The sequence below is a fragment of the Dreissena polymorpha genome, chromosome 3 (genome assembly GCF_020536995.1).
Source record: "Dreissena polymorpha isolate Duluth1 chromosome 3, UMN_Dpol_1.0, whole genome shotgun sequence".
NCBI lineage: Eukaryota > Metazoa > Mollusca > Bivalvia > Myida > Dreissenidae > Dreissena > Dreissena polymorpha.
The window spans coordinates 72,836,419-72,850,143 of NC_068357.1; the positions used below are offsets into that span (position 1 = coordinate 72,836,419).

At 36.4% G+C, this 13,725-nt stretch overlaps 1 protein-coding gene across 1 annotated transcript in view; it reads left to right on the forward strand.

Annotated features, from left to right (window-relative positions):
• Nucleotides 1-13,725, forward strand: part of LOC127874739 (isoleucine--tRNA ligase, mitochondrial-like) — a 40,592-nt gene that overhangs the window by 19,960 nt on the left and 6,907 nt on the right. Inside the window, exons 14-20 of the mRNA XM_052419289.1 lie at nucleotides 4,488-4,578; nucleotides 7,032-7,140; nucleotides 7,800-7,902; nucleotides 9,208-9,333; nucleotides 11,917-12,045; nucleotides 12,737-12,843; nucleotides 13,488-13,642. Coding sequence (XP_052275249.1) covers nucleotides 4,488-4,578; nucleotides 7,032-7,140; nucleotides 7,800-7,902; nucleotides 9,208-9,333; nucleotides 11,917-12,045; nucleotides 12,737-12,843; nucleotides 13,488-13,642 — 820 coding nt within the window. The remainder of the gene's footprint in view (nucleotides 1-4,487; nucleotides 4,579-7,031; nucleotides 7,141-7,799; nucleotides 7,903-9,207; nucleotides 9,334-11,916; nucleotides 12,046-12,736; nucleotides 12,844-13,487; nucleotides 13,643-13,725) is intronic.

Sequence of the window (13,725 nt, forward strand, 5' to 3'; positions counted from 1 at the left end):
ACTCTAATGGTTATATTTGTGTGTCTATTGATAAAACCTTTTTAAAATGTTTATTTTGACATGTTCTATGCTGGGTTTGAATCTTGGCCACGTGGGTCCAAAAAACTTGGAGGACACAATTATGACTGATTGTTAATGAAACTTGGTGACAATCTATATTTAGACAATATCTAAGCTTGTTTGAATATGGGTCAAATTCTTTCATTATATAGGTCACCAGGTCAAATCGTAGAAAACCTTTTAACTACTCTAGAAAAAATCTAGAAACAAAAATTTTGTGAACACTCTAAAAGTCACATTTGCTTGTTCTTCTTCTTAAAACATGCTCACAATATTTGTTCTGATGATTTCTCTGACAAATGAAATATGGTTTTTGTCAATTGAAAAACATGGCTGCTATGTGGCTATAGAAAAACTATTTGAGAAGTCTTGAATTTACCTTTTTTTACCAACTCACCAAGAAAATTTCTCAGACTATTGTGTTGTCATGATTTCTGTGCTGAGTTTCCAAAACAGTTGTGGTTTGTTAAAAGCCATAGCTGCTAGATGACTATTGTGAAACCTTGTGAATATTACCTGCCCTGAACAGTTTAGACTTCCTTGGGGTCTCAGATGAGCACATTAATTTGGGCCTGTGGTCCTCTTGTTAACCCTTCCCACTCGGAAGCAAAGCGAAAAAAGTTATGTGCAAACAGCATAAAACCAGAACATAAAATCAGAGTAACTCAAGGTCTGTTCAGGTTTTATGCTGTTTGCTGCTCATCAGTAACTAAGGGTTGGAAATGAAGCCTTTAAAACTAGAGTCTAGTAAGAAAGGTCTTTAATTAAATTTAAATTTCTGAGGGACTACAAACACATATCTAAGTGGTAAAGGGTTAACAGATGTCATTGTATTTTTAACTTAAAATATGATTGCAAGGTAATGCAAATGCTTTATTTAGAAAACAAATTAGTTTGTTGGAAGTGAAAAGAAAACATAATTAACTTTTCTAAAATAATCTACATATAAATATGAAAATTTAACTATTAATTTTCATAGTCATTTTAGGGTAAAATGTTAATTTTTTTAAGAATATTTATGATCAGTTTTTGATTTTGATATGTATTGCTCACAATTTTATTGTGTAAGCTTATCTGTAATTTACTTTGAAATATTACAAAGCAACAACAAAAACAAAAAATATGAACATATGGAAATAAAGATAAACACCGAAGGATTACAAAATATAGGTGCAAGTTATTGTGGGCTGTATGAGAATATACTGGTAATTAGCTTGTCAAAATATAAAACTGGAACTGTCATTTTCGGTTGTCAAGTCACCATCATAAAAAGAAAAGTTGAAACTTAGATACTAGAGTTGCGACACCTTAAGGGTTTCGCGGAATGGAATGAGTGGGAGGATCAAATCAAATTGAAAACCGATTATTTCGAAAAAAAATTCGGTACAAACAAAAAATGGGTACGAAAAATATGTTTGTAGGAAAAAAAACTAATTTGGGTACGAAAACAAATTTGAGTAAAAAAAAACTAGTTTGAAAAAAAAAAGGATACGAACACCTATTTGTGTACGAAAAAAATGGGTACAAATAAAAATTTGGGTACGAACAAATTTGGGAACGAAAAAATGTGGGTACGAAAAAAATGGATACGAACAAATTTGGGTACGAAAAAAAATGTTGGTACGAAAAACTTTTGGGTACGAAATAAAATGGGTATGAAAAAAAAATTGTGTAAAAAAAATTTGGGTACGAAAAAAATTTGGGTACGAAAATAATGGGTTCAAAAAAAATTTGGGTACGAAAAAAAAGGGAACGAAAAAAAAATTGGATACGAACAAATTTGGGAACGTACAACATTTGGGTACAAATAAAATGGATACGAAAAAAAATTGGGTACAAACAAATTTGGGTACAAAAAACAATTGGGTACGAAAAAAATGGGTACGAACAAAATATGGGTACGAACAAAAGATGGGTACGAAATATTTTGGGTAGATTTTTTTTTTTAAATCAAATTTGAATTGTGAAGCGTGTGAATTGTCTCCTGGGGGTGAATTGTCTTGGGGTTGCTATTAACGCTACATTTACTTCCAGCCAAGCCACGTGTTTATAGCGATTGCGCAATAAAAAACACCACTTTTTCGTCATATTATCAAAAACTAGATTTTTCCCATAAATGACGAACATGCCATCGAGTAGATTGCGTTCTGGTCCATATACATGTCAAATTTCAGCAAACGCATTGGGCCAGTTTCCTAGAGGATAAAATCGCTGCTATACGCTGGAGCTTAACGAATTTTAGTAGCCATTATCATTCGTTCAATTGAACGTCATCAAATGATGACGTCAATATATCACTCATTCCATATGTATTTTTAGCTCGACTATTATATATAAAATATATATAGTAAAGCAATCCTACTCAACCCGGCGTCTGCGTTAGCGTTAGCGTGCAAAATGTTAAAGTTTTCGTACTACCCTAAATATTTTCTTTGTCCCTTGACATATTGCTTTCATATTTTGCATACTTGTTTACCAACATGACCCCAACTTATAAACAAGAGCAGACAACTCAATCAATCATTTTTACATAATTATGGCCCCTTTTACACTTAAATTATTGAACATAATGCTTAAATTGCCATAACTTCTTTATTTATGATCACATTTTATTAATACTTTGACAAAACAACACTTACCTGAATACCACCTAAACAATATCCCACGCCCCTACCCAAAATCCCTCCCCCCAACCTCCCCCCCCCCCCATTTTTTTTTAACATTATCTAATAAATTACCCTACCCCACATTATACCCCCCTCTCACCTCCCTCTCACACCCCTCCCCCCCCTACCCCCCTCAATTTTTTTTAAAACATCATCTAATAAATTACCACACCCCTCATTATACCCCCCTCTCACCCCTCTACCACCCCAATTTTTTGTTTCTTCTTTTTTTATTTTTGAAAGATCGTCTAATAAATGACCATACCCCACATTATACCCCCTCTCAACCCCCCCCCCCCCCCCCCCAAATTTTTTTTTTTTATTTTCTGTTCCTTTTTTTATTTTTGAAAGATCGTCTAATAAATTATTAAATATGAACAATTTCCCCATGATGGCTTATGTTATAATGTCAAGCACTCGAATAGTCGAGTGCTCTGTCCTCTGACAGCTCTTGTTAAAAATGTCTTCAATATCTTAGAAACTTTAAATTAACTCATTCCACCAGCATGAATCAAGCAAGGATAATTCTTTCAGAATTTTTGGTAAAAAATATTATTCATACATCCATTTCCTTATTATTAAAGGACAAGGGTATTTGCAACGTAAAAGTGAGATTGCATATTTAGTTTTCCAGAGACAAATAGGACTTTTGGGCAATTTTGCAAAAAAATTTTTAGAATTGAAACCATTTAACGGTACAATTTTTGTTAGTTGGGTGCAGGGGGCATACATGCATACAAACATTTCCTGTGTTGTAGCAGGATTAATCATACCTCATATAAGGCTATGTCATACCTTATACACTGTGACTTTAACTGTGATTTATAGGGTTTTTATGTCCCCCATAGTAGTTTTTGCCCTGTCTGTTGGTTGGTCTGTTGGTTGGTTGGTCCGTTGGTTGGTTGGTTTGCGCCAACTTTAACATTTTGCAATAACTTTTGCTATATTGAATATAGCAACTTGATATTTGGCATGCATGTGTATCTCATGGAGCTGCACATTTTGAGTGGTGAAAGGTCAAGGTCATCCTTCAAGGTCAGGGGTCAAATATATGTGGCCAGAATCGCTTATTTTATGAATACTTTTGAAATATTGAAGATAGCAACTTGATATTTGGCATGCATGTGTATCTCATGGAGCTGCACAATTTGAGTGGTGAAAGGTCAAGGTCAAGGTCATCCTTCAAGGTCAGAGGTCAAATATATGTGGCCCAAATCGCTTATTTTATGAATACTTTTGCAATATTGAAGATAGCAATTTGATATTTGGCATTCATGTGTATCTCATGGAGCTGCACATTTTGAGTGGTGAAAGGTCAAGGTCATCCTTCAAGGTCAAATATATGGGTCAAAATTGCTCATGTTATGTCACTTCTGCAATATTGAAGCTAGCAATTTTATATTTGAAATGCATGTGTATCTCATGGAGCTACACATTTTGAGTGGTGAAGGGTCAAGGTCATCCGTCAAGGTCAAACGTCATAAAGGGGGACATTGTGTTTCACAAACGCATATTGTAATTAATATGTTAAAATTTAATGCATGATTGCTTAATTTTTTGGTAAAGCTGTACATACCGGTACTCAGTAAGAAATAAGGGAACCTCGCTCTGGGAAAACGGGTCTTAATTCAAGTGCGTACAACTTCATCCCTTATAAGCATGTGCAGGGATGACACTCTCCGCTTTAATCGTATTTGCTTCCATTAAGAACTTTCAAACTTTACATTGGTCCTTAAATGCTGGTAGCATGTGTTGTTTCAGTTAGGGGCTGGGAAGACGGCTGATTACGATAGGGGTCAAGACATTCTGGATATCTGGTTTGATAGTGGCTCCTCATGGGCAGCTGTGCTCGGTACGTGGACATGGACAAGTATCCACATTTTAGAGAAATATTTAGAGAGGACATGCTTACATGATATTTGCTGATCTTTCTATCAAGAAACCCACAATTATCCTGGTTAAACAGCACTATTAACAACAACAGCAAAAGCAGTAAATATGAGCACAATTTAGTTGAATTATCGTCACATTCATTTGCAGAAAACATGTTAGTAAAATTATTTTAGAATCAAGGCTATTTTTGTTAAGCAGCTTATATATATAAATCTGGAGTATTTCTTAAAATACCACTGAGGCTGAAATGTGTCTACTGTAGTAATTGCTGTTTACTTTTGTTGGTTCATTTTTATGTACCACCAATTCCTGTTAATAAGGATTATCACTGACATTTAAATCAATGATATTTGGCACCATATCTCATTTCAGAAAATATCTCATGTCATCGTTTAGGCCACATATTACATACTTGGTAAATTTTATATTAGGCAACATGACATTTAGTTTTACAACATTATACTAGTGTTGTCAGGTGCCTGAACTTAATTGGCAACATATCTCAACTTTGGCGGCATAACACATTAAGAAACAAACACTTGATTGGTTAGCTATAACATGATACATAATAAGGCAACTTAGCATTTTTTTCAATATTTAACTTGTTTGTAACATAGCAACAAACCACATGTTCAGCACAATATCATATGTTACCTCTTGAGCACAATATCGCATGTTACCTCTTGAGCACAATATCAGTTGTTACCTCTTGAGCACAGTATCACATGTTACCTCTTGAGCACAATATCACATGTTACCTTTTGAGCACAATATCGCATATCACCTCTTGAGCACAATCACATTGTACCTGTTGAGCACAATATCACATGTTACCTCTTAAGCACAATATTGCATGTTACCTCTTGAGCACAATATTGCATGTTACCTGTTGAGCACAAGTTCACATGTTACCTCTTGAGCACAATATTACATGTTACCTCATGAGCACAATATTACATGTTACCTCTTAAGAACAATATTACTTGTTACCTCTTGAGCACAATATTACATGTTACCTCTTAAGAACAATATTACATGTTACCTCATGAGCACAATATTACATATTACCTCTTAAGAACAATATTACATGTTACCTCATGAGCACAATATTACATGTTACCTCTTAAGAACAATATTACATGTTACCTCTTGAGCACAATATTACATATTACCTCTTGAGCAAAATATCACATGTTACCTCTTAAAACAATAGTACATGTTACCTCTGAAGCACAATATTACATGTTACCTCTTGAGCACAATATCACATGTTACCTCTTAAGCACAATGTTACATGTTACTTCTTAAGCCCAATATCAAATATTACCTCTTAAGCACAATATCACATGTTACCTCTTGAGCACAATATCACATGTTACCTCTTAAGCCCAATATCAAATATTACCTCTTAAGCACAATATTGCATGTTACCTCTTGAGCACAATATTACACATTACCTCTTGAGCACAATATCACATGTTACCTCTTAAGCACAATATCACATGTTACCTCTTAAGCACAATATCACATGTTACCTCTTAAGCACAATATTACATATTACCTCTTGAGCACAATATCACATGTTACCTCTTAAGCACAATATCACATGTTACCTCTTAAGCACAATATTACATGTTACCTCTTGAGCACAATATCACATGTTACCTCTTAAGCCCAATATCAAATATTACCTCTTGAGCACAATATCACATGTTACCTCTTAAGCACAATATCACATGTTACCTCTTAAGCACAATATCACATGTTACCTCTTAAGCACAATATCACATGTTACCTCTTGAGCACAATATTACACATTACCTCTTGAGCACAATATCACATGTTACCTCTTAAGCACAATATCACATGTTACCTCTTGAGCACAATATCACATGTTACCTCTTGAGCACAATATCAAATATTACCTCTTAAGCACAATATCACATGTTACCTGTTGAGCACAATATCACATGTTACCTCTTAAGCACAATATCACATGTTACCTCTTAAGCACAATATCACATGTTACCTCTTAAGCACAATATCACATGTTACCTCTTAAGCACAATGTTACATGTTACCTCTGAAGCACAATATTAAATGTTACCTCTTGAGCACAATATCAAATATTACCTCTTAAGCACAATATTACACATTACCTTTTGAGCACAATATTACACATTACCTCTTGAGCACAATATCACATGTTACCTCTTGAGCACAATATCACATGTAACCTCTTGAGCACAATATCACATGAAACCTCTTGAGCACAATATCACATGTGAATCAATTTGTTTCTGATGTTTGTCAGGTGAGTATCACTTAATAGACTAAACAAATCACGTAAAGCAAACTTTTGCATGTTACCTGTTAAAGGTTGTTTTGCGAGTTGAGACCCTTGTTTGCCAGGTGCAGGGAAGCAGGCAGATGTTTACTTAGAGGGGACAGACCAGTTTGGAGGTTGGTTCCTGTCTTCATTGCTCACCTCCGTGGCCCTGCAGGGGAAAGCCCCTTACAAGTACGATCTTACGACTTGTAGATATAATTCTTTGAAAGTTGATGGCATGGTTCTTCAGAGATTTGCATGTGTTACACAGAGGATACTTGTAAAATGTATTAACTGAAATATTTTATTCCAAATATACTGGAGACCAGAAAAAGTAACACTGCGGGTAACATAGCTCTTAATAATTAGTTATAGATCAGCTATTTGAATGTTATCAAATGAAATATGGTTTGATGTACATAAGAGCCTTGTTCTTGGAAAAAAAGGGTTTGTAGCATGTGTGTAAAGTGTTATCCCAGCTGGGTTTGTAGCATGTGTGTAAAGTGTTATCCCAGCTGGGTTTGTAGCATGTGTGTAAAGTGTTATCCCAGCTGGGTTTGTAGCATGTGTGTAAAGTGTTATCCCAGCTGGGTTTGTAGCATGTGTGTAAAGTGTTATCCCAGATTTGCCTGTGCAGTCTAAACAGGCTAATCAGTGACGACATTTTCCAGTTTAAGCCAAAAGTCTTTCTCAGATTAGCCTATGCAGACAGTGTAATCTAGCACGTCACTTGACATTCATTAAGTCCCGTTTTTCCAGATTAAGGCCCCATAAAAATTGGTTTTATGTTAAAAATGCTCGAACACATGCACATTTGAGGACCATCATCTTGTGTATTCCTCTGATGGCAGGAGCCTGGTTGTGCACGGCTTCACGATGGATGAGGATGGCAGAAAGATGTCCAAGTCTCTCGGCAATGTGGTCGACCCAGATATTGTGGTCCATGGCACCAAGGCAAGTGCCCTGCACTGATTAGGATAGTTCTATTACCCGCCTTCAATAATATTAAAGTTACTTTACTTGTTCATGGTGGCAAGGCAAGTGTCCTGTACTCATTAGGATAGTTCTCCCAACCTACTTGAATAAAAGTAACTTCATGTGTGTTCATGGCAGCAAAGCAAGTGCCCTGCACTCATTAGAATAGTTCTACCACCCTCCTTGAATAATATAAAAGTAACTTTACTTGTTCATGGCGGCAAGGTAAGAGTCCTGTACTCATTAGGATAGTTCACCCACTCTCCTTGAATAATATATAAGTAACTTAACTTGTTCATGACAGCATGGCAAGAGTCCTGTACTCATTAGGATAGTTCACCCACTCTCCTTGAATAATATATAAGTAACTTAACTTGTTCATGACAGCATGGCAAGAGTCCTGTACTCATTAAAATAGTTCTCCCAACCTCCTTGAATAATATATAAGTAACTTAACGTCTTTATGGCTGCAAGGCAAGAGTCCTGTACTCATTAAAATAGTTCTCCCAACCTCCTTGAATAATAGTAACTTTATGTGTTCATGGCAGCAAGGCAAGTGCTCTGCACTCATTAGAATAGTTCTCCCACCCTCCTTGAATATTATAAAAGAAACTTTACTTGTTCATGGCAGCAAGGTAAGAGTCCTGTACTCATTAGGATAGTTCACCCACTCTCCTTGAATAATATATAAGTAACTTAACTTGTTAATTGCAGCAAGGCAAGTGCCCTGTACTCATTAGGATATTTCTCCCACCCTCCTTGAATAATTTATAACTAACTAAACTTGTTCATGGCGGCAAGGCAAGTGCCCTGTACCCATTAGGATATTTCTACCACCCTCCTTGAATAATATATAAGTAACTTAACTTCTTTATGGCAGCAAAGCAAGTGCCCTGTACTCATTAGGATAGTTCACCCACCCTCCTTGAATAATATAGAAATAATTTTACTTGTTAATGGCTACAAAGCAAGTGCCCTGTACTTATTAGGATATTTCTCCTACCCTCCTTGAATAATATATAAGTAACTTTACTTGTTCAAGGCATCAGAATACCCCCCTCCCTTGTGTATAAAGTAAAATCATTAAAGCTTTTTCCATGAATGTCAGAAAGGCAGGGAGATAAATAGCAGATGAAGTTACGTAAAAAGTGAACAGTTTACCTTAAGCAGTTAAATTATTACTTTCCCTTTGCTAAATTTACCCGTTTCAGTATATCAGCCCTATATCTTACTGATGTAAGTGCTGAAACATTATATAAAAGTGTAAGTGTTATTGTACGTCAGAACCAGGAGAAGACTCCAGGGTATGGTGCAGACGTGTTGCGATGGTGGGCCGCTGTGTCCAACCTGCAGTCTCACAGCTCCATCGGGACCACCAAGCTGGAGAACATCAGAGCTGAGCTCTACAGTGTAGGAACTCATTTTTGGCTGCTTGATTAAAAATTAATATGAGTGGCGCTCTGTGAAAAAGGGGGTTAAATGCATGTGCGTACAGTGTCGTCCCTGATTAGCCTGTGCAGTGCTTTTATGATATTTTCTTTTTATAGAAAGTCTCTGATTGGCAAAAATCCAGTTTCGGCGGAAAGTGTCGTCCCTGATAAGCCTGTGCGTACTGCACAGGCTAATCTGGGATGAAACTTTACACACATGCATTAAGCCCCCCTTCCACAGAGCATGGCCCTTATGTTTTTAATAATTGTGTGCAATGAATAGTAAAAAGTTGAACTACTGTTATACTCGAGGTCCAGTATTATATATATCCGATGTGCAAGAAGTTTTTACTATGCAATAAATAAGGTACAATTTTTTTTGTATCATCTTGTTAATATATTTGTGTGTTTTGTTTTCTTCCCTCTTTATAACATGTTTTCTTGTTATCTGAAGATGTTTATTATTAGCGGGGCTGTTTTCGGAGAAAACCCGAGCTATTGTCATAGCCAGCTCGTCGTCTGCTGTAGGCGTCGTGCTAAAACCTTAACATTGGCCATAACTTTTTAAATATTGAAGATAGCACCTTGATATTTGGCATGCATGTGTATCTCATGGAGCTGCACATTTTAAGTTATAAAATTTCAAGGTGAACATCATCCTTCAAGGTCTTGGGTCGAAAAAAAACAAAGTCAAGGGAAGTAATAAGCTTTAAATGGACATAGTTATCTGACCTGCCCATGTACATTTTTTTGTTTAATAAATCAAAGCGGCGCAGTAGGCGGCATTGTGTTTCTGACAAACACATTGTGGTGAAAGGTCAAGGTCATCCTTTACGGTCTACGGTAAAAAATACACATTTAAGGGAAGTAATAAGCTTTAAAAAGGGAGATAATTATTCAATATTGAACATAGCCACTTTGTATATTTAGCATGCATGTGTATCTCATGGAGCTGCACATTTCGAGTGGTCAATCACAGTCAGTCATGGTAGTGGCTTTAAATTATTTTCTACTAAAAATAGAGATTTGTTAAAGACAATTATTTTCAAGGGAAGTAATTTATATAATTATAAATCTCATATAATTCCTTACCAAGAATTGAAGTTTTTTTCACTGTTACTGTACAGATTTTTTATTTTGATTTTTTATAACTCAAATGATTGATTTGTCAAAGGTTTTTTTAAAAATGATATAATTATAATTTCTTTTTGATGTTCATTACATACCTGTGGACTTATGTCCATAGATATATGATCAACTCTGGCTATGATCTCTTTTAAACCACAGGCCTTGGTTGTCAGTGATGTCTGACATCGTCATAATTAACTGTGAGACCTCCCCCCCCCCCCCCCCCCCCCCCCCCCCCCCGCCCCCGGTTGGATTGGAAAAAATTCAAGTGAAGTAATAAGCTTTAAAGGGAGATGATTTCTTTACCTGCCAAATGATAAATAGCAATTTTATTTCAAAGAGGCGCAATAGGGGGCATTGTGTTTCTGACGAACACATCTCTTGATATAATTATCATTTCTTACCTGTTCTAATTTATGAATGCTAGTTTTCATTAAATACCAGTGGACTTATGTCCATACATACATGATGAACTCTGACTATGATCTCTTTGATAAACCACAGGCCTAGGTTGTCAGTGATGTCTGACTTGGTCATTTTTAACTGTCTACAGACCTCCCCCCCCCCCAGTTGGATTGGACAAAATCCAAGGGAAGTAATAAAGCTTTAAAGGGAGATGATGTCTATACCTGCCAAATGATAAATAGAAATTTTATTTCAAAGTGCTGCTGTAGGGGGCATTGTGTTTCTGACAAACACATCTCTTGTTGGGTCACTAGGTCAAAGGTCATGGTCACTGTGACCTCTAAAAAAAATTATTTCTGACAAGCTTTCGCAGCCGAGCTTGGCAGCCGTTATGCGGTGCTCTTGTTAACTGTCTACAGACCTCTCCCCCCCACCCCCCCCCTTGTTGGATTGGACAAAATCCAAGGGAAGTAATAAAGCTTTAAAGGGAGATGATGTCTATACCTGCCAAATGATAAATAGAAATTTTATTTCAAAGTGGTGCTGTAGGGGGCATGGTGTTTCTGACAAACACATCTCTTGTTGGGTCACTAGGTCAAAGGTCAAGGTCACTGTGACCTCTAAAAAAAAATAATCTGACAAGCTTTCGCAGCTGAGCTTGGCAGCCGTTATGCGGTGCTCTTGTTAACTGTCTACAGACCTCTCCCCCCACCCCCCTCCTTGTTGGATTGGACAAAATCCAAGGGAAGTAATAAAGCTTTAAAGGGAGATGATGTCTATACCTGCCAAATGATAAATAGAAATTTTATTTCACAGTGGCCCAGTAGGGGGCATTGTGTTTATGACAAATACATCTCTTGTTGGGTCACTAGGTCAAAGGTCAAGGTCACTGTGACCTCTATAAAAAAAATAATCTGACACGCTTTTGCAGACGAGCGTGGCACCCGTTATGCGGTGCTCTTGTTTTAAAAACATTAGCATATTGGAGTTATTTGTTTACAAACGTGCATGATTATGTAAATGTTTGTAGTGTAGAACGACCCTTCGTTTCCTCTTGGGCAACATCAGCTGTAAGAACGAGGGCCCACTGGTCCACTATGATTCCTTGTGGCCACAGGACAAATACATGCTGTATCAGCTCTACCAGCTTGCTTCAAAGGTAGGAGTACCTCTTGACTTCAAAAATATGTGTATGTATCTAAACATGGATTTCATTAAGTATTTATCCATAAATTGGGGGTGGAGGATATAACATTGTGCCCGTATCTATGCATTTGCCCCTAATTGAGTGGGAGGCATTATGCATTTAACTTGTTAGTCCATCTGTCGCCATTTATATACATCCTTAACTCTTCTTTAATTACTTTCACAGTTAAAAAAACATGTAGATGACCGTAAATCAAGAAATTTGGCTGCAACAAGCTTTGAAGATATTACAGCCCTTTGTCTGCTTTCCCTCTACAGAATACATAATTCAAAATTTTGTATTTTCAACTCTGCTATAACCACTGGGTGTAACTTTGCTTATTTTTTCAAAGTTAAACGACCCTAACGCATATATTGTTTTAAAGAAATTAATTTTGGCTGCAAAGTGTTTTGGCAGAATTATGTTCCTTTCCCTGTTTTTCCTCTATGGAATATATAGTTCCCAAACTGCTTGGCGGATTCTGCTCAATTGTTCACAGCTGAATGTATTGATAATTGTAATACATGTATACAGTAATTTTGACTGCGTTCGGTTTTTTGCATTTTGCATGGTTATAAATGCCGTAGCATATTGTCAATTATAGATTGCTGGCGGGAGTGTGATTATATATGTACTTAATGTGGTGTAAAATGCTATTTTGCAGATATGTGGGTTCTATGAAAACTTTGAGTATGCCAAACTCCTTCAGCATGTGCTCAAGTTCTGCAATGATGATGTGTCTAAATTCTATGCCTCCATCGTTAAAGATAGGTGAACACTTGTGCCATATATATTGTTTACATGAAGTGTTTTGATGTATATAGCTAGCAAATGGGGGTTATATTGACTTTGTATGTATTGTTCATTCTGTTAGTCACACATAACTGCCTATATATATGTCTCTCTCAAACTAAGTTGCATCGCTAAAAAAACACATAGGACATAAAGTCTTTGATTTTTCGTGGGAATTTTTATTTTATATACCTCACTAGACTTGGCCTTGTAAAATTTGACATTTACCATTTTTTGCATAATTTTAAAGTTGAATGACGTTGAACGTGATCTATACTGATCGAGCTAGTATTGTTTATATAAACCTCACATTTTTCTGGGTATAGTTTATACTGCCTCTAAAACAGTAACGTCCACCTTGGCCTTTGGCCTCGATAGACATAACTCTTCCGAGGGTGAACTATTTACAACATGTTTACCCCTCCACTACCATTGATATTTATATTAAATACAACAATTTGAGTGAGAACTCAGGACAGGAGACAATATACGTATTTTCATTCTTGAAATTACTGTCTCGCTTTTTAATTATGATAAAACGCATTGTCACACAGAAAAACTAAATAAAAAATCATAGCATTACATTTAAGTAATGGCTGTTCATATACTGTGCATCATGGCAGGTGTTACTGTAGTGAGGAAGACAGTGTACCACGTCGGGCCAGTCTTACGGCCCAGTTTCACATCCTGGACGTGTTGACCCGAGCCCTAGCTCCCATTCTCCCTCACTTGACTGAAGACCTCTATCAGCACTACCCGCCTGGAAAACGAAAAGCAGGTACTTTATTTACTATATAGTAAAGGCTTCTTTCTTCACTTTGTTTGGTTTATTATTGGAATTTTGTTCTGACATACCCAGTA